At 37.0% G+C, this 20980-nt stretch overlaps 2 protein-coding genes across 4 annotated transcripts in view; one reads left to right on the plus strand and one right to left on the minus strand.

The window, feature by feature from the left end:
- The first annotated feature begins 1845 nt into the window (after positions 1-1845).
- RTRAF (RNA transcription, translation and transport factor) lies at positions 1846-20825 on the plus strand. Of its 2 annotated transcripts, none has more exons than XM_077909293.1 (8): positions 1846-2015; positions 3594-3718; positions 5949-6048; positions 10785-10871; positions 11738-11826; positions 14281-14349; positions 16574-16622; positions 20528-20825. In XM_077909293.1, exons 1-8 carry the CDS (start codon positions 1955-1957, stop codon positions 20605-20607), a joined length of 660 nt encoding a protein of 219 aa, XP_077765419.1. In that variant the 5' UTR covers positions 1846-1954; the 3' UTR covers positions 20608-20825. The 2 variants fall into 2 exon arrangements, with proteins under 2 accessions (XP_077765419.1, XP_077765418.1); XM_077909292.1 differs by lacking the exon at positions 20528-20825 and adding an exon at positions 16741-17072.
- Positions 17177-20980, minus strand: part of NID2 (nidogen 2) — a 60935-nt gene continuing 57131 nt past the window's right edge. The window contains exons 18-21 of one of the 2 annotated variants that reach the window (XM_077909290.1): positions 20405-20562; positions 19060-19183; positions 18136-18248; positions 17177-17842 (exon numbers count right to left, since the gene is read on the minus strand). In XM_077909290.1, coding sequence (XP_077765416.1) covers positions 17832-17842; positions 18136-18248; positions 19060-19183; positions 20405-20562 — 406 coding nt within the window. In that variant the 3' untranslated portion in view covers positions 17177-17831. Of the gene's footprint in view, positions 17843-18127; positions 18249-19059; positions 19184-20404; positions 20563-20980 lie in introns of those variants that run through there. The other variant, XM_077909291.1, reaches the window with a different exon arrangement.

Raw genomic sequence — 20980 nt, forward strand, 5'->3', positions numbered from 1 at the left:
AGCCTAAGAAAAGGTAGTTTTGGGGGTCTAGAAACACTTAAATTTTTTTCCATATAAATTAATGGTAATTGCTTCTTCACTTACACCATTTATAACTTATGAAAATTTTCATAGGAACGCTCTCCTTTTGGATAGCAGGGGAAACCTGTATTTGGATCTAACAGCACACTTTGTATTTCCCATAAATTATTACTTTCTAACTCTAGATTATAAGTATTTATTTAACTTCCTGAAATAGCTTATTTGTAAGCCCCACAAGTGCTAATACAGTGTTTAATAATAATCCGTTGAAATGAAATGAAGCATATAGAGTTGCCTTATCTCAAAGAACTTCAATAGCTCCTCTTTGCATGGCATGAAACGCCTTTCTTGATCAGGCCCCCATCTCTGTCCACTGTCATAACAGCTGTCATTCTCTCCTACTTTCCAGATCCCATAAACTCTAGCCTCTCTGGGCCACATTGCTGCTTACTCCTTGCTTTTCCAGTTGCTTCCCTTAAAAATACATTGCCAGTGGGCAGAGAATCCTGAAGTGCTTGTGCCAGGCTGGTGGGGGTGGGCTGGGAGGAAAGATGGGGATTCTAAGTAAGATTTTTTATTGAGGGGTGGTGCGGGTAGGACAATATATTCAGTAATAAAATAAAGATTGCAAATTAAAAAAAAAAAATAGGGCACCTGAGTGGCTCAGTGGTTGAGAATCTGCCTTCGGCTCAGGGCCTGATCTCAGGATCAAGTCCCTTATCAAGCTCCTGCAGGGAGCTTGCTTCTCCCTCTGCCTATGTCTCTGCCTCTCTCTGTGGGTCTCTCATGAATAAATAAATAAAATCTTAAAAAGTTTTGACTGCCTTGTGAGCTCCTAGCCATCTTCAAGCCATAGTTCATACTTGTTTATCTGTTTATTGTTTGTCTTCCCTCATTAGCCCTTTAAACTTTATGAAAGTGGGGGCCTGGTCTGTCCCGCTCACTGTGATCTCTGCAGGGTCTGAAAACCGACAGGGACTCAATCAGTCTTCGATACAGTTAAATTATGACCATTTCCAAAAGGCAACAGGGAACCATCAAAAGATACTAACCATTGAAAAAATTACAAACAGGTTTTGCTTTAGAAAATCACTCTAGTTGCTGTAGGTGGAGAGGGAGGGGAATGGATTGGAGAAGGCAAGACTGACTCTAAGAAATCTGATCATCAGAATAAGCAAAAAATAAGGCCTGATTTGAGGTAGCATCGGTGGAGTTGGAAGGAGGTGAGGCACCTGAAACTTGAGAACAGTAGGGATGGATGATCTACTGGGTGCTAGGACTTGAGTGAGAGCAAGTAAAGGATGGCTCCCAGTTTCTGGCTTCAGACTCGGCAGCTGGTGGTGATGTCTGGATCGATCACGCAGTGTCACAGTTATACGTCTACTCGTGGGTCTCTCCCAACTCGTCTGAAAGGGACGTTGCGAAAACTCTTTGAATTGGCAGTGTAAGAAGAGCACCTATTATGCGGGAGGCACACCATACATCAATGAACGAATGAACACAACTGAAAATACTAAACAGTAATTCTACGGCCCAATGAGAGGAATGGCCAACAGTAGAAATTACATATTTACTATTCGCTGCCTGCTGTATCAAAAAGGCGAGGAACACAAGGAGGAACGGCCTTGGAAAACGAGACAACTGGCTCCTCAGCCGCTTTCTGCCTATTGTACAACCAGGAAGCTGACAATAAAGTTTATTTGAGCGTCGACGTGCCTCGACGTGGCCCCGCCTCCCCAACCGGAGCCGCGATTGGTGGGCATTGGCAGGCCCCGCCCTTCCTAAGCCCCGATTGGCGAGGGCCGCCGTCATTTCGGAGCGTCCCGGCGTCTGCCCGCCCTTTCGCCGCGTCGCCGGTGCCTGCGCCGCCCGCACCTCCTCGCCTCTCCTCTCCCGGCCGAGGCCCGGGGGACCGGAGCGAGACGCGGGGACCATGTTCCGACGCAAGCTGACGGCCCTCGACTACCACAACCCGGCTGGCTTCAACTGCAAAGGTGAGGCGGCGGCCCCAGGCCGGCCGCGCGTCTGTGACCCCGCCGGCGGCCGCTCCCTCAGCGCCCCCACCCGGGCTCCCCACCGGGACCCTCTGCGGCCTGGTTTCGCGCGGGGGTCCCCTGGCCCCTCCCCTCCGGGCCGCCGCAAGCACCTGTTTTCCGCCGCCCGTGCTGGGCTTCGGAGCCCGCCCCCCCCCCCCCCACACACACACCGGTTCCTGCCTGGGCATTGCCACTTTGGGCACTTGCTAAAACTCCAGCCCCCACCCCCCACCCACACTCTGAGACACACTAAGAGTATTCGCTTTCTAACGTAGCTCTTCAGCTACTTGGTTCCCCCGGGTAAGAGGGCGATACCTGAAGCACAGTGCTGAAATCTGAGGAAGGTGCTGAGTAACTTGAAGACTAGTTCGCTGCTCGCCAGGAACTAAGGGGTGGGTGGAGGGGGGTGCAGGCGGAGCCCACCCTGCAGTTTGAGATCAAGAGAGTGCACAGTGAGGTCCAGGACTGACCGTGTTGGGGTAAGTACGCACCGCAACAGGCTTATGGAGTCGTGCAGAAAAAGTTAATAGCAGGCGATCAGGGCGATTGATTTGTGGATGGAAAGGTGTTTCCGATTTCCCAGCGTTAAAATTCTAAAAAGCATTAGCATTGCTCCCCATTGTTGCTTAACTGCTCCCCACCACTGCCCATTTCTTCCAGAGTTTTTGGCCCGGGGTTAGACTTACAACTTTGAAAGTGATCTCGTACAACCCAGGGTCCTTAGATCGTTGTATGGTTCTCAAGACTTCATAAGGGAAGCCCGAGTTTGAAATCGGAAATGATTTCTGAGCAGTTAAGGGTGTTTTGTTGATCTCCTGTAGAAGCATATCAATGTATAGGATTTTGTCTTTCTACTTTGCCTTTATTTAATAAAAAAAAAAAAAAAAGGTCAGTGGCAACAGAGCTTAGATCTAGATTTGAATCTTTGGACTTCAGTTTTCTCTTGTATAAATTGGGGATATTACCTTCCTCAGAAAGATTTCGGAGGACTAAGTGAAATGTATCAACTTTTCTCAGGTGTACACTTAGGACAGGAAATGACAATGGTATCCTCTGTTCCTGTTTTGTCATTTGATTTCTTGTACTTTACTCTTACTTTGCTGTACATTTAACTTTGCCCAGTCCTCCCTCACTCTCCCCACCCCCCCAAAGGAACTGGAATAATAACCAACACTTACATAGCAAAACTACGTGCCAGCCACTGTTTTTATCTTTATTTTATCTTCCTAACAACCGCAAGAGGTAAGTCGTATTATTATGCTCATTTTGTAAATCAGACTAAGGCACAAGAAGTTTAAGCCCAAGTTCACACAACCACTAGGTGTCTGTAGCCAGAATATGAATGCAGGCCAGAATTTGAACAGAATATTTGCTAATCTGTTCATCTAAAACTTGCACTTTCAACTTCTACTTCAAGCAGCTCAGTTAACTTACTGTTTAGGAGTAATAAAAAAAAGTCCACAAGACCATTTATTTGTAGAGAAGGAAGTGTTTTATCTAGTGCGTCTAGTGATTTATGAGATATTTTCGTTGCAGATGAAACAGAATTTAGAAACTTTATTGTTTGGCTTGAAGACCAGAAAATCAGACACTACAAGATTGAAGACAGAGGTAATTTAAGAAACATCCACAGCAGTGACTGGCCCAAGTTCTTTGAAAAGGTAATGAATTAGAAGGTTAAATAAAAGTACACTGTACAGAGAGCTGAGCTTTTCTAAAAATTATATGAAGACAGTCAAGCTTAAAATTATTTTGTTCTTTTAAGATAGTAAAAGTAATGATCAGTGTTAGAAAAACTGGATATGAGAGATACAACTTTTTATTATGTCTTTAAAGCAAATTATATTGTCTCTTCCTACAAGCTTTCAGTGTTAGAAATAGTTTTGTCTGGAAACGCTATGAGGTTTCTATTCTATAAATGGTAAAAGTGGCCAAAATCAGATTTTTTACTTAGACCCAAAAGGTACCAATAACACACTTACTTTGTTAAAGACACTGACGTGCTTAAAAACTAAGATTATTTGTTTGTGGTTCTGTTTAACATATACGGATGTCCATTGTTGTGTATGCTATAACTAATCCTGAAAAAGTCTGTGTATATATCTTATTTTTGTGGCTAGAGTAATTTTCCCGTTGACTTAGTTTAATTGTAGTAACATTTTTGCAGAAAAGAGAATTGTTTCCAAATTAGAATAAAAATCACATTTCCCGGTATCAATATTTACATTAAACATTTTAATCAGCTATATTACTTTGAAGAGTAATATATTTTCCTTATAAAAATACAAAAAGTGACTAAATTTTTTATTTGCTTCTGCAAAGTGATCAGATACTTTCTCGTTAGAATCAGAGAGTTTATGAATTAGGGAACTGTGTAAGTTACACACTAGTTCTGTGACTACAGGCAAGTTTTATTAAACTTCCTTGTCTCATAATCAATAAATGAGATAACAGTGGTTCCTATGTGATAGTGATGGAGTGTATTGTTAATGAGTGATAATATAGCCAGGCCTGGCCCATAGCAACTGCTATATGCTTTATTTCTTACCCTGCCTGTACTACCATTATTGCTACTACTGGATTATTTTCTTTTGCTCTTAAAAAGTTCTTTGTGTTTGTTTTTTTAATATGTTTGAGACTTGGAAACATGTTTATATCACACCTCATGACCCATTTGTGTGTGCAGGACAACACATAGTATCATATAAGACTATTTGAAGAATATAAAAAATCTTCTAATGAAAAACACTTAGAAGTGACGGTAAAATAGGATAACTTAAATATATTGGAATTTACAGTCCAAACAGACATTTATCTTTCAAGTTGGTCTCTTTGGAATGATGATGTCATTGTTTAAAGCATATGCATAACTTTTGTAATTACTTTTAGATCATGAAACATATTTTAAATATCTTTCATATTGATAATTTTTTATACTTTGAAGGTAGATTTGTTTTTTTTGTATCATGACCAAATCATGTGAATGAGATGTTTTCTTTAAAGCAAGGTATAAAATTTTTGGTTAGAAAATGAGTTATAGGGATCCCTGGGTGGCGCAGCGGTTTGGCGCCTGCCTTTGGCCCAGGGCGCGATCCTGGAGACCCGGGATCGAATCCCACATCGGGCTCCCGGTGCATGGAGCCTGCTTCTTCCTCTGCCTATGTCTCTGCCTCTCTCTCTCTCTCTCTCTGTGACTATCATAAATAAATTTAAAAAAAAAAAAAAAGAAAATGAGTTATAGCTTAAAAGTACTGATTTATTAATTAGGCCCAAAAGGGAGTTGCAGAAGTTTTTACTTCTCCTGGAATTGCTCCTGGAATGAGATTTTAAGCTCCTGAGAGACGCATTTGAAGGATAGTGGCCACTTTATATAGTTTCTGGCATTCATCTAAAATGCTTGGTTTCATTCTACATCTGTGTCACATGGCTGTGGCATTTCCATAATATGAAAGCTAAGATTTAGATAATAATTGGTTTATTTGTATATTCTTTTTAAAGGTTTGTTTGTTTTAAATTCCATGTGTTTTCAGACCTAGAATCAGAAAGTTTAGGTTCAAGTCGTAGATCCAAGTTGTGTAGCTATTCACAAGTGTTAATATTGAGGCCTTATTTCCTCATCTATAAAATAACGAAGTTGTTCTAGATCAGTGGTGCCCTTCCAGGAATCTGCAAAAGTCAAAAATTTTAAAAAGCATGATGGAAACAATTTTTTTCTTTAAGTAGTACACTTAAATGTTTCCTTTGTTTGGGTTATATAATTGCATCAACAGTTTAGTAATGTAAATGTTGTTTGCATTCATAGAGATCCAAACTAAGATCTCTTTCAATTCTACCATTTTTTCTTTCTGTGACATTATAGTAATAATGAAACTAGATATTTTTCCTTCACAGTATCTCAGAGATGTTAACTGTCCTTTCAAGATTCAAGATCGACAGGAAGCAATTGACTGGCTTCTTGGTTTAGCTGTTAGACTTGAATATGGAGATAATGGTATGTTTTGTGGGGAATGTGTGTTTTAAAGAGAGGGAGAAGAAAGGTGGGGGCAAAAGGAATGTTAAAATGTAGGGAACTTAACAGTTTATTTTTTGTAACCATCCTTTTATGTCTAGCTCTCATTCTACCCCCAACTCCCAAATTGTCTAGGAAAGAGTTTTCTTTTCAAAAATTACAGTCTTTTCGTTTATTAGAAAACATGAAAAGCAGCCCTCTCATTGGTACTTAGATTTTTTCTTTTAGAATTTGGGAATGGTGTCTCCTGGTAATTATCTTCTCACAAAGTTACATTACTTTGGTAAATTTGCTGTCTTTTACAGTCTGCACCTTAGCCTTCTGAGTTAAATTATTAAGAGTATCAGAATGGATAGTATTTCAGAGTGTTATTTGCAGCAGGTAATTTCACAAGAAATGGAAACGTACATCTAATGCCAATAGGTACTATAGGCCAAAATATGTTTACTGCTTATATTTCATGTTGTTTTATTATAGATACTTATTTGGAAACTTTTGAATACTAGTACCTGCAGTTAAAAAAGAAAGAAAGAAAAGAAATTCCAGTAAACTCTTGTTTCTTCTCATTAGACCATTTCATTTTGAAAGGCCTGCCAGGATCTAAAGGAAAGGTCCAGTTATCTTACCTCCATTCTCTGAGTTTTATGTTGTTGTCTTTTATGGGGCTGTCATTCCCAGTCCTTGTCATCTTCTGCTTTTGAAGACTTTTTTTTTTTTTTTTTTAAGATTTATTTACTTTAGACAGAACATGCATGAATGCCCATGAAGTGGGAGGTGGGGACAGAGGGAAAGAATCTCAAGCAGACTCCCTGCTGAGTGAGGAGTACACGGCAGGACTTGATTCAAGACCCCTGAGATCATGACCTGAGCTGAAACCAAGAGTTGGACGCTTAGCCGAACCAGCCACTAAGCACCCCATTTGAAGCCTTTTGGACCTTTGTCTTCTTTTTCCTCCCATTCTGTTACCATCCATCTTTTCTGATGTCCATTGTATCTTCATTCCCACTCCTTTCACCCTGGTTCAGGCTCTTGTCATTTTCTGCTGAGATTATTACAGTATGTTTCAAACTCCTTTTCCATTAGCATAAACCTCTATTTTCATCCTCAGGCCCTCTGGGCTTATTTTTTGAAACATAAATGTTTTAGAATTCTCTGCTTTGTTTTCAAAGAACAGCTCTTACATATTCAGAAACACCATGGCTTTCCCCTTGTCTACAAAAGGAACTCCAGGTCTTTTGGCCTGATTCAAGACCTTTGATAACTGGTGTCTAACTAGTATTCACATACTTGACATCCCAGCCAAACTTTAAGAGTGCTGTTTCCTGTTTCTATCTCTTTTTCTCCCCTAGATTTTTTTTTGCGTACACTTTTCCTTGGCCATTATGTCATGTCAGTCTAGCTCTACACATCCAAATGCAACTCATCTTGCAAGATCCAGCTCAAATGCCACCTCGCAACAATATTTCCTTCTCAACTTTCATAGCTTTTAACTCTACCTTGTCTACTCTTTAGGTCATTTGTCACTTTCCACTTTGCTTATATTATATGTCTTGTTTGCCCCACTAAATTGTAAGCTGATACTCAGCTTTGTTTCCTATGTAGTACCTCTATTAGTTTCTTGTTACCACAAATTCAATGACTTAAGACACAATTTATTATCTTACGGTTTTGGAGGTCAGAAGTCCAACTTCTGTTTTACTGGATTAAAGTCAGTTTGTCTACACAGCCCTGTTCCTTTTGGAGGCCTTCTGGGAAGATCTCTTCTTTGTCTTTTTCACCTTCTAGAGGCTGCTTGCATTCCTTGACTGGCTTCTTTATCTTCAGATTTACAGCATAGCATCTTCATATCTCTCTTGTGGCTCCATTGTCCCGTCTTTTCTGACTCTGATCTTCATGCCTCCCTTTTATAAGGATACTATGATTATATTGAGCCCACATCAATAATCCAGTATAATCCACCTATTTCAAGGTCCTTATTTTAATCACATCTGCAGAGTCCCTTTTGCGATGTAACATAATCGTAAGTTCCAGGAATTGGGATAATAGATATCTTGGGGTTAGGGGCTGGGGAGGCAGGGGAGCAGTCATGATTTTACTGCTACAGTAATCTGACATAGTTTGTCAGATACAATAGATGTGCTTATCAACTTTAATAAATGATGAATATGGTTTATGAATGTTTAGGTATACTGATACAGAGCATCCAACCAGCTGTGTTTTGCTAGTTTAAATTTCAGAAGCCTTATGGCAGAAATCTTAAGGAAAGCTCTAAGACTTTCTTTACTTTCAGTTTTAGTTTAGAAAAAAAAATAGTTAAGTCTCTTCCTTTAGTAAGTATGTAATCTCAAGTCTTGGTAGCATTGGTTGATTTTTAGGGTCTTTAGCAAAGTCTTTATGTGTTGTGGTTTGAGTTGGCAGAAACTGTTAATTTGCAACAAAATTTTCCCCAGCTTTTCCAAGGTGTTTTCCAACTATTCCCAAATACAGTTGTCACATTTCAGTTCATTCATGTTTTACCCTTTTATTTCTCTTGTCCTGTTTTATAATACTGCATGTTTAGGTTACCTGGGTACCAAGAACAGTAGATGCCATATGAGTGTGTGTCCCTACAGTTGACTGTAGCTCTTAAGTACAAATACCTATTAGTAATAGCAGGGTCTTTTTTTAGTATGTTAAAAAAAAAACAAAAAACTAAGAGTTTATGTCTGAAATATAAATTTTTTTATATTGAAAAATTATAGTTGAATTTTATTTGAAACGTTAGTTGAATTATAGTTGAAAAGTAAGTAGTATCAAAGTATATTAAAAGTCTAAACTTGAAAACAAGTTTCTGTTTAATTTTAAAATTGAGAATTGCAAACCCTTTTTTGGAAAAGGGTTAAAGTAGTAAAACTATCCCTTAGCAATAGGAGGTGCTGTTGTTCTTTTGCTTTACTTTAATATGTTTCTTTTTTCCAGACTTGTAAGGTATTTAAATTTTTTATTCTCATTTGATGAAACCATTGTGAATTTCTATTATTTGTGCCTTAACATTTTTTAAATCCTTTCATTAGCTTGTCAATTAAGGTGATTTACAGAAGTTGCAAAATATTACAAAGAATTTTCACATTTCTGTATTTTATAGATGTTAACATTTTACTTAATTTGCATTATTCTCTATATATACATAGACATATATGTACCTTTTTTCTCAACCATTTTAAAGTTATAAATGATTCTTTCCCCTTATGTACTTTGATGCACATTTCAAAAAAAAAAAAACACACACAAAAAAAACACTATCTTACATAATTACAGTACAGAAATTAACTTTGATTCAGTACTGTTATATATAGCTATTACTCAACATTTCACCAGTTGTCTCAGTAATGTTCTTTATAGCAAAAAACAACCAATCCTGGACCATGTGTTGCATTCAGTTGTTCTGTCTCTTTGGTGTCCTGTCATCTGGGACATTTACTCAGTCATTATTTGTGCCTCATGATGCTGACATTTATTTTGTAGAGTGTCCCTCAGTTTGGGTTTGTTTGATGTTTCTTCATAAGTAGATTCAAGGTTTGTACTTTTGTTAAGAATAGCACAGAAATAATGTGTTCTTCTAAAGTTAGTGATATGCCCTCTTACTGGTTATGTTCTAATCACTTTGATAAGGTTTCTCCACTGTAAAATTAATATTTTCCCCTCTGTAATAAATTTGTATCTTGTGGGGAGATACTTTGAGATGATGTTATGATGTTAGTATGCTTTTGCTCCTCAGACTTTACCTCTACCTTTAGCTTCCATTTGATTATTCTTGCCTGAGTCCATTATTATGTTGATGATTGCCAGTGGTGTTTTTCTAATTTCATCATTTGTTCTACATTTATGTGTTGGCTTTTTACTGTAAAGAGCAGCTTTCCTTTCTCTTCAATTTATGTTTGTCTATTTAAATCATTATAGAAATGTGGATTCTTATTTTACTCAATGGGCCATAATCTTTTTTTGGTCGTTGTATATTTTGATGTTTACACTGTTCCAGGTTTGGCCAGTGGGAGCTCCTTTAAGGTAACCCCTGACTGACTTAAATTTTAATGTTTTTATTTTCCCTCTTTCATTTATAAATCATAGAAACACTATGGCATTTGGGGCATTAAGTTTAGTGAATTTTTATTAAATACTTAAGAGTTGTAAAGTCTTTTTAAGTGTTTTCTCAAGTAAAAGTAAGTAAAACTTGCCTTTGGAATTGTGAGTTTCAGGTCTCCATAAAATTAGATTTTTGTATGATGGTGTCTTTGAAGCGCTGATTTTTTTTAGAAAGCACAGTTTTTGGATTCCATATATGGCATTCAAAAGATTTAGGAAGAAACTTTTTAGCAAGTTTGTATTTAATCTTGTGTAACCTATACTTAACCTTCCTCTGATTCTTCCCCTGCTAAGTTTCTCAGCAAGCTGTAAATGCATACCTTCTGTCCTCAAATTTAGATGGTATTTAAAAAGTCTTACTTGCAGAAATGTTAATGAAGAGATATTTGTATAGATATGTCAGTAATCATTTTAGCTTAATCAGGAAGCTACAATCGCATTGTCTTCTGATGGATTTTTTTATAGCAAAAAATAATTTTGTTTGGATGAGTTATCTTATGCTTATCAGCTTGGCTCAGTTAAATTCAATAAATAAGCAATGTTTGTTTTACTTTAAGGTGCAGTTCTACAAATTGTATTTTTGCTTATGTTTACAGCTGAAAAATACAAGGACTTGGTACCCGATAATACAAAGAATGCTGACAACGCAGCTAAAAATGCCGAGCCGTTGATCAATTTGGATGGTAAGTATGTAAGTGCATAAAAATGATCATCAACATTTTTGGTCCCTTAAATGTTTATTTCCTAGAATGAGGAAGTCTTGGGTTCCTTGGTTTTAGTAAATTAAGAATGCTTTATTTTGATGCTTTATTCTCTGTTTTTATTGTCATTTACAGTGTGTTTTCTCCCTCCTCTTAGAGCTGAATATTTGAATGTTAGAATGCTATTCTTCGATCTCTTCATATTAACTTGGGGGTTTTGATTTGTATATAATCATGGTGGTGATTGTTTGCCTTTCTGGATCCATAAAATATTTTTTCTAATCTAATAACATTAGACAAGTGGTAAAAATGTTTCATTATTTTCACTTCTAGATGCCTTTAAGTATTCTCTTTTTAAAAGTATAAAGATTCTATTATAATAATTTAAGTATTCTTTCATGATAGATTCATTGTGACCTGTAATTTACAAGTTACTCTTAAGAATAAATAAGCTGCTTAGAAAGACTAGAGCTACTGCTTAGAGAAAAGGTTTGGGGAAAATTGTCCATTGAAGGGGTCTGGTTTAAATTTAATAGCTTTGGAAAGAAATGTTACTTAAGTGTTACATAAATGTGCCCTGCCGGAAAAGTGACAGCACAGTCCGAATGTGAGTTAACTTAGTCATTTATTGGATTGTTCAGTGTAGCTGATTAATACAGACCCCATTGATCTCATCAGTTTACCTAATCGTCAGTGCCCCAACAATTCTCTTAGCAGCAGCAGTTTTAAAAACTAAGACTTTTTTTTGTTATTGGAAAATTAAAAATGTATTTTGTAAGTTTATATGCTTACATATATGTAACTACATGTTTGCAGAGCCATAAGTTTCCATTTTTAATCTTTTATAGTAAATAATCCTGATTTTAAGGCTGGTGTAATGGCTTTGGCTAACCTTCTTCAGATTCAGCGTCATGATGATTACCTGGTAATGCTTAAGGTCAGTTGCATATTCTTGATTCTTGACAGAAACTCTTTATGTAGAAGAAAAACTTCAGTTTCTAAAAATTACCTATATGTAGATATCTGGCTAATGACTGAAATATTGAGGAATGTGAGACTTAAAGCAGATTTCATGACTTCATCTGTTTTAGATTATCTGGTAACAACTAACATGAAAGTGTTTACTTTGTGCCTGCCACTGTCCTCAATCCTTGGCAAAGATGATCTCATTCAGTCCTAGCAATCCTGGAGGTAGATGCTGATATCCTTTCATTTTAATATGAAAAAATTGAGACTTAAAGAGAATAGATAAATGATGTCTAAGATGAGAGAGGCAGGATTTTAATCTAGGCACTCTAACCTTGTGGTTTATTCTTTTTCTTGTATCTGCCCTTCTATTTAATAAGTCCTTTTAAAGATGCGTGATCTGTATTCACTAATAGAAAATGCCAAATTAGTCCTGGTGGATGTGGTAAAAAATATGAACTCCAAAATCTTTTTTTTTTTTTTTTTAAGATTTTATTTACTTATTAACAAGAGACAGAGACACAGGCAGAGGGAGAAGCAGGCTCCATGCAGGGAGCCTGACATGGGACTTGATCCTGGGACTCCAGGAACATGCCCTGAGCTGAAGGTGGCGCTAAACTGCTGAGCCACCTGGGCTACCCTATACCCCAAAATCTTTTTGAGGACTGAATGTTTTTATTTTCCTAGTGCTCCATCCTACATAGGCCACTCAATTCATGCCTGCAGTTCAGGGAACCTAATGATTTGAAACAGGTCTCTTCTAAGAGGAAAAACATACTCCTACTTCAGAAGATTTATGTCATGCAATTGTGATAGTACAGTAGGCCAGGATAGGGAGAAGGGAGCAGTATATTTAAGGTACTTAAGATTCCAGACTTAGAAATTATTATAGAAATTAGTACTGATTTTATGAGAAATTGAGTGCTTTGGACTATATACAGGTAAATTACCTTAATCTACTTTGCAGTTAAATTCAGTAATTAAATTCCATTCTACCCACAAAAGATTAGCCAAAACTAATTCTACTTTTTAGAATTGTGTGTATTAAATGACAGTTGTAATAAGAGAAAAACTGTTTCTAGATTATTAAAATTCTCTATACTGGATCTGCATGTTAACTCACATTGGATGCTAAGAGACAAAAAGTTGGGTCAGCTGGCTGGCTCAGTCAGTAGAGCAGGTGACTCTTGATCCTCAGGGTCATAAGTTCGAGCTCCATGTTGGATGTATAGATTACTTAAGTGAATAAATAAAAACTTTTAAAAATAGATAAGTTGTTTTTATTGAAATTTAGCCCTTTCAAAGGCTTGTTCCTTACTCAGGCCATTATGTAAATTGCTTTGGAACAGTAGTTCTGCAGTGGCCATGTCACCTCTATTCATCAACTGAGTGAGAGGACAAATAGACTAGCATATTTGGGGTGCTTTTGTTAGACTTTAAAAACCCAAAGGGAGAAAGTATAAATCAGCCATAATAAAAAGCATTATGTGACACCTGGGTGGCTCATTGGTTGAGCATCTACCTTCGGCTCAGGACATGATCCTGGGATTCTGGGATCGAGTCCTGTGTTGGGCTCCCCACAGGGAGCCTGCTTCTCCTGCGGGGTCTCTGCCTCTCTCTCTGTGTCTCATGAATAAATAAAAATCTTTTAAAACTTTGTAAAATTCTAAGCTGCATGTTTGGAGTTATTTTAAGAAGCATTCAAACAGCCCATGACAACATGGAAAACATTTTGATAGGTTTGCCAACTGAGAATTGATATACTATTTGGCAACTAGACTGATGAATAAATTCGTGATCCCTATTAAAGACTGGTTTAATGATTCTTTTCTTTTAATGATTCTTTTTAAATGTAGCATTTGGCTTGCATTAATGATATTTTTAAGTTTTTGCACTTGAGTTAAAATTGTTATCCACTAATTAAAATTCCATTTAAAAAATCTTATTTTTTAGAGTATCTGCTTAGGTACATGCATGCATGTATGTTCTCAATTGTAGCTGCCATAATAAAATGCTTTGGTGATGAAGAAAAACAATGTCGTATGAGAGATCTGAAAACATTTTACCATAATTAAGTGAAAAAAATCAAGGACAGTGCGTATTATATGCTAACCCACTGTGTCAAGAGTTTGTGTGTGCATTTATGCTGGAGCATGCTTATAATAGAGTCCTTGTAATGATCCACAATAGTCTGATTCCATTGACTGTAGAGGGATGATTTTGTTTTGTTTATGAACATCTTTCCACATTATAAAATATTAAGAGTGAAAGCTTTCTGTCAGCAGTTTTGTTTTTAATTTATTGGTGAATTTGTTAATGAGGTATAGGTAATTCTAACTTCTTCAAACTGGGTATCATTATTCTATAGAACTCAGCAAAAAGGCGAACATCAGTAAAAAGTAAAAACTATTTTTGTGTTTCTTAGGCAATTCGCATTTTGGTACAGGAGCGCCTGACACAAGATGCAGTTGCCAAAGCAAACCAAACAAAAGAGGTATGCGTTATTTTTTTAACAAATTTTAAAATAATTATTAATGAAAGTTCCTTCTGGTATTCTTATGATTTAATATTTTTATGTATTTGCTTAAGGTAACCATTCTAGTTAGAACTGCCCAGAAAAAGGATAGCTTATTTCAGTGGGATTGAATTTGGTTTTAAGCAATTTATAGCGATTTTTGAGTGAAAAACTTATCTCACTTGATACCTTAAAGCAGCTACTGATAGCACATCCACAGTCTACCAGCACAACCACTGCACGAGCCCAGTTAAATGTTTAAGAGAATTTACCTTGTAAAATAGTATTATTGGGTTATTTTGACTAATTGCTCAAAAACAGGATACAACTTGTCTTACTAATTTTTTTCTTTTTTGACCTAAATCTTGTCCTGTCTCTTTTGTTCAGAGAAATCTCTCCTCATTTTATTCATATTTCCTAGCATCACTTAGGAGAAAGTAATTTATCCCTAAGGTAGTAAGTGTTTGAGCTCAGGCAGTCTGATCGAAGAACCAGTGCTCTTAATGGTAGTTGAGGACAAAGGTCTATGTATGAAGGCCCGTATGAGCTAGTTGGTCAGCCCAATTGAAGGGAGTAAGGGGGCACAGAGGCTATATTAGAGTATAAGTTTCTGGGTACAGGTGACTGCAGCTGTCACCTTTCTGTCCTGATTTGTAGGCTGAGGAATAGTCTTAACACTATAACTATGTTTCCATTAATTCTGAGGTGTTAGAGATGAAGCATACTAGAAATCCAAATACTCTCAAAGTCTCATTGACTAAAGATAGTGCAGAGAATGTCCTCAGGGGTTAGCAGCAGCTGTTGGAGGTGTCTGATCATGCTGCTTGCTATGCATAGATAACTGCAATGAATGCCTTGGATATAACGGACATTCTAGATTCTGGTCCTTTTTTGTCTCCCCTAATTCCCCAATGTCTTTTGTCCTCTGATCCCATCTTTAGCAAGGCCCAGCAGTGTTAAAAAGTTACTAATGCCAGGGCAGTGTAGTCCCCCCTGAAAGACACTGTTTGTTTTAAAGGCTCTTATTGCTTATTAATTATGTATGAATCAGACCACTGGAAATTGGATTAAAGATCAGCTTCTTTCACCCACACTGTAGAACAGGCAGTAAATTGTTTGGGCATAATAAAATCATTTATTCATTCATTCAGCGAAACTATGCCCTCAGTTTGAAGGCAGTGCAAATAAGGGCATAGCCAGATCTTTTTGCTCTTGTTTGCAAAGTAAAATTTTATTTTATGTGCTCTAAGTCCTAAGTTTAGTACCATGCTATGGTAATACAGTGCAGAAATTCTTACAATAAGTATTCTTGTTTATAATCATAACTAGCATTTGGGTCATGTGGTCACCTTAGGGATAGCTTGGTGGTCTGTTGACAGACAAAGCAAAAACAGGACTGACATAGAAAGCCACTCAGTGCAATTCTAGGTTTTAGTTTTGTTTGAATTTACATACCCATTTATTTCTTCACTTAGATAATATTAGTTATTTTAAGGCAGTTGGAGCCTAAGTAGATTTACATTAATGGATAAGGCAAGAATCAAGTAGTGACAGCTTAGTATTTATAACATTGAAAGTATAGATTTTATACAGTATGATCAGAGTTTAGACTGTTCCTGTTACTGTGAACTCCATATGTTTGGCATCATGGTTACCATCTTTGGCATATCTCTGTGTAGGTACTGACCAGTTAACTAAATGGTTTAGAGTCTCTTCATTTTCGTAGATTTCAGAAAAATTTCCAAATGAGCTATTACTGAAAGTTTAAATTATATATAGGTAATCTGGTAATCATCATGCTAGCTGAAGAAAAGGTTGTATTTTAGATTTCGTATAAAGATAATGTGCACAGAAATATTAAAAATAATCCTGTTCCATTTGCCCTGTACTCTGCTGCCAACTATAGCTAAAGTAGGGCAGCAGCAGCCCTGCTCAGCTGCCCTTCCCTAGCAGCAGTGATAGAGCATAGCTGTAAAAGGAGCTACTGTTTTGTATGCCTTGTCTTAAAAGAGGGAATGGGTGATACAGAACTAGCTTCCACTACATGTAGAGGCCATTCTTTCATCAAAAGGCAAATCTAGAGAGAAAATTCTCTGCCCCCTTGCCACTGCAGCTAAAAGGGTTAACAGAATGGCTAGTTGATTTTCAGTTATAGGTGAGAAAACATGATTCTTAACTATTTTGACCTTTTTATTTTTTAAAGGGCTTGCCTGTTGCATTAGATAAACACATTCTTGGTTTTGACACAGGAGGTAAGTGATTTTGTTTGAATTCAAACTATTTTTAGACATTTGGGGGATGAATATTTGGGGGAGAAATGGGCAATAAATGGTCTTGAATACTGATTAATGCAGTTTTCTTATAAAATAGATGCAGTTCTTAATGAAGCTGCTCAAATTCTGCGATTGCTGCATATAGAAGAGCTCAGAGAGCTACAGACAAAAATTAATGAAGCCATAGTAGCTGTTCAGGCAATTATTGCTGATCCAAAGACAGACCACAGACTGGGTAAAGTTGGAAGATGAACATTTTAGGATTTCAGCTTCTCACCTGATTAGTACAATTGGGAACCATGTACGCTCTGGCATGTGTTTGGAAATCAAATGTCACATTTTCAAGGGAAGAATCCTAGAAAATTGACTATGTTCTCAAGATTTACCATCATTGTTTTTTTTTTCTTTAATAAAGTTCAGGAAAGTGGATTTTTTCTGACTATTGTGTTTGTGTATATAACTAATCATCTTCTTTGTGGTTGAGATACATGCCAACCCCCAGCTTTGTTATAGAGACAATACAGATCCTCAAATCATAGGAAAACTTAAAATATTTTATTGGAGTAATCTAGAAAATTTGAGAATTGTTACATCTTTGGTATTTATAAATGTAGTAACTTCTGTGGGTAAGTATACAGGGACTTACAGGATCAGAAGATACAAATTGAAACATTCTAGCACCTTTTAATATAAATAGAAATGCAGTGATGTAGAGGTAAAAAAAAAAAAAAAGATCTTTAAATAAGTTGGTTTTTTCCCCACCAGTTCTGCATAGCCTTCTCTAGGTCAAGGCTTAGTATCTTCAGGATTGTCTTTATACTGATAACCTATGCTTTAATTTCTTGGCCAGAAAGAATCCTTAGCAAAAATTAGACTTAGGGTCTTAACATATTCTAATTGGTTCTTAGTTGATTGAATTTGACCTTTTAAATATGATAGAAAGGTGTACAAAAAATTGCTTTAATAAGTAACAATTAAAATGGTTACTTTTTAAAGCTTGTAGTAACTGTTTTTCAAAATACAGTAGTAAAGATTGAGGTATTAACTTTCCACAAGATAGTCTTTTTGTACTGAAAGTGTTCATCTTGTAAGTCCAATTCCTTTTCACTTTCTTCACCTTTGTTTGTAGTAAATGTTCTTTAGGGTCCGATTCTGATTGTAAACTCCAAGTCCTTTATGATGCTGTATTTACTTTCTTCCTGTGAGGGGAGGTGGAAGGGACAGTGAGTGAATATAACCCAGTTGCAACAGCAAGTATTTTAAGGAGGATATGTCCGCATAGACTGACCTTTCTGTGTATAGTTAAGCTAGGTAGACTTAGGGTAGTAAAGACAGTTTACCCCTATGTATCAGCCATTAACTTTCCTAATTCAAAGTGTCTCTCACTGGTCGCTGTGGCAGCAGCTGGTACCTGGGCCAAGTGTAATCTGTTACCAGGTATATCCTTCTCTACCCTGCTGGTCCAAAGGAGCAGCCTGAGCATTTTATTTACCTGCTGGGCAGTAGGGGTAGACTGCAGTTATCCCGTAGAGATGAGATCGCTGCTCTGGGAGATACTCATCAGTAAACTGGCCGCTGTCTCTATTTACTGATATGACACCATCCCTGGTAACAGAAAGGAAGAGTAAATTTGTGGGATTGAAGGTGGGATAGAAAGTCCATTCCAATAGAGAATGTCTGCTAGCTAGTCTTCTAGAATGTATTTTTTAAAATTTTGCCAAATGTGTTTTGACTCCTTTAGATTCGAAGATTTTCTATATCAGTGGTTCTCAAAGTGGTCGTCCCCAGACCAGCATCCTCTGGGAGCTTAATAGAAATGCAAATTTTGGGGCCCCAACTCCCAACTACTGAATCGGTAATTATGGGATGGGACCTGGCAATATGTTTTAACAATCCCTTAGCTAGATTCAGATGCCACACTAAAATTTTGAGAACCACTAGTGTAAATCAACCTTTGCTGAACAATTTACTTGAGGATCTATTACAACAGTAGGCCAATGAAATCAAGACTGCAAGGCTAAGGGAAATTAGCCTAAATTATTGTATTTCTCCTCCTGCTAGGTGGACAATATATCCATAATGTCATTTAAAAAAAATCAATTTAAATCATACAGCTAATACACCTCATGTTACCACTTATGTGTAGTCTTTTATTCTCTGAAAATCAGATTTAGATTAATGCACTTCATTTTTGGATTGTTTAGTATCTGCTCTGCCACTTTTCAGCAACATGTGAGCAATACCATTATGATTTTAAAAGCAGCAACACTTGAATGATATCTGCTAATTAAGAAATAATGAAAACTTACGCTCTCCACTGAATTACTAAAGTCATTAGTGACATTAGGTAAGACAGGTGGTGTGTCTTCCAGAACAGTTTGCTTTTTCAGGCTTGGCTAGTGTGAGTCAGGCTTACCTCCTCCAGTCTGTGTGGTAGAAGTGATCTGCATAGCTAACAATACTGAAGGGGTAGTTGAGGTTGTTCTGAATCACACGCCGTCCAGTCCCATCAGGTAGTGTACACTCCAGTTTTTTGGTTCCTTTTAAAACATCAGAAAGGGAAAATGAGATCCTTTCATACCATGAGGAAAGAAAACTCCTTTGCCAAAAATACTTGTGGCAGGTAGGGGCCTTCTGAAAGGAAACAGGTAGAATAGGGAATAAGATATTTTATTCCCAATGCAGTGTTAAAATTTAAAAATTAAAATTTTCCTATTCTATTTTCAGTCTTCAGTTTGTTTAATAGCCTTCTAGTTTTTAGAATTTGGACTCCTGTGAAGAGAGGATTGCATTTTTTTCCCAAAGTAGGACATTAGACATAAACTTTACCCTAATTAATTTCAAGTATCACCTCATAAGTTGTAAACATAACATCTAGATAAATACTTGCCTTTTGTAAGGAGTGTATAATGCCTTTTAACAAAATTCTTAAAGACTTGTTTTTTTTTTTAGATACAAATTGAAAGTCAAATGGTAACATGGTTAAAATGGTAACGTGGTTTGTATTTTTCAGTGTAAAGGAAGCAGTCTTCAAAATTTTGCAATACCTAATCAGTTTCTTACTGAACCTGGATTTAAATTTCAAATAGTTTTTTACAATGTAACATTAGAAAAAATAACTTGATTTGGACCAACTGGCTTAGATTATAAATTCTTTAAGAATGGATATTTTCATATTCCTTAGTATGTAAGTAGACATACAGCATCTGGTCAGTTGTTCCAGTGAGGAAATCACACTACAGAAAGCGAGACCTTGAGTTTCGGCAACCCCAGCTTATTCCTGAAGGCCATCCTGACATGTCACTTTCCAAAGAGTTTCCTCAGCATTAATAACCTACTGACTGGTAAAGCAACAGATACTTAAAATGTTCTTACTGGTAAAAAAAAGAAAACCTCTTGTTCACTTACCTAGGTTTGTCAATTTCAACAGCAGGTAAAGTTTTTTACTTTAAACAATATACGAAGTGCTTGTGTGGGGAAGGGCAAGTGGTACAAAAATGAGTTGGACATAGAACTAGCCCTCAAATAGCACCTAATTCACAGACACTGCCCCCCCGCCCCCGCCCAAAACCCCAGGAAGGATTATAAGTATCAATACAAAGTGTTAACAAGTTTATACACCAACTAAATGAGTAGTTCTGGACTATACTGTTAAAAATTTAAAAGTTCTACATGATGAGATTTGGTTTTGTAAAATCTGTGGTAGAGTGCTGGCACCCATGGTAATGAAGAGCTCTGTGTTTGCCTGCCACCAGTAATACCTGCATCTGCCCAGCAGAGCAGTTTGGAGAAAGGGTCAAAGGTTAAACCATTAGGTAGTCCAATGTCTTTATTCACCAGAATTCTTCTGTTTTCTCCTTCTAAAGAAGACGTTTCAATTTTAGGAGCTTCTCGATTCCAGTCTGTCCAGTACAAGTTGCTGTGGGATAAATTAAATATAGTGAAAATGAGGCCAGAGAAGTAAGTGTCAGAGTCTGAGTTTGGTTACTTTCACCATTTAATGAAGATAAACCTGTGGCTTCAACATGAAGATTTCCTAATGCATTACTGAAGGAGACCCGCCTCATTCAAGGTTAAATGTTAGCCTGGCCTGGTCACCTGATCCGTATCAGCCCCCAGTCCCTCTCACATAGTCTCTGAATTCTCTATGTATCATACCACAAATAAATAATTTTTATTTTATTCATTAGTTTACTGTCTTCCTTCTAGAATGTGAGCTCCATGAAAGAACAGACTCTGTCTTAGCCTAGAACAGTGTTTACACCTAGTAGATCTTGTTATATTCATGCATTGGAGCTTTACACTCTTGTTCTGATCCTCCTCACACGGCGTTTAAA

This window comes from Canis aureus, chromosome 9 (genome assembly GCF_053574225.1).
Source record: "Canis aureus isolate CA01 chromosome 9, VMU_Caureus_v.1.0, whole genome shotgun sequence".
NCBI lineage: Eukaryota > Metazoa > Chordata > Mammalia > Carnivora > Canidae > Canis > Canis aureus.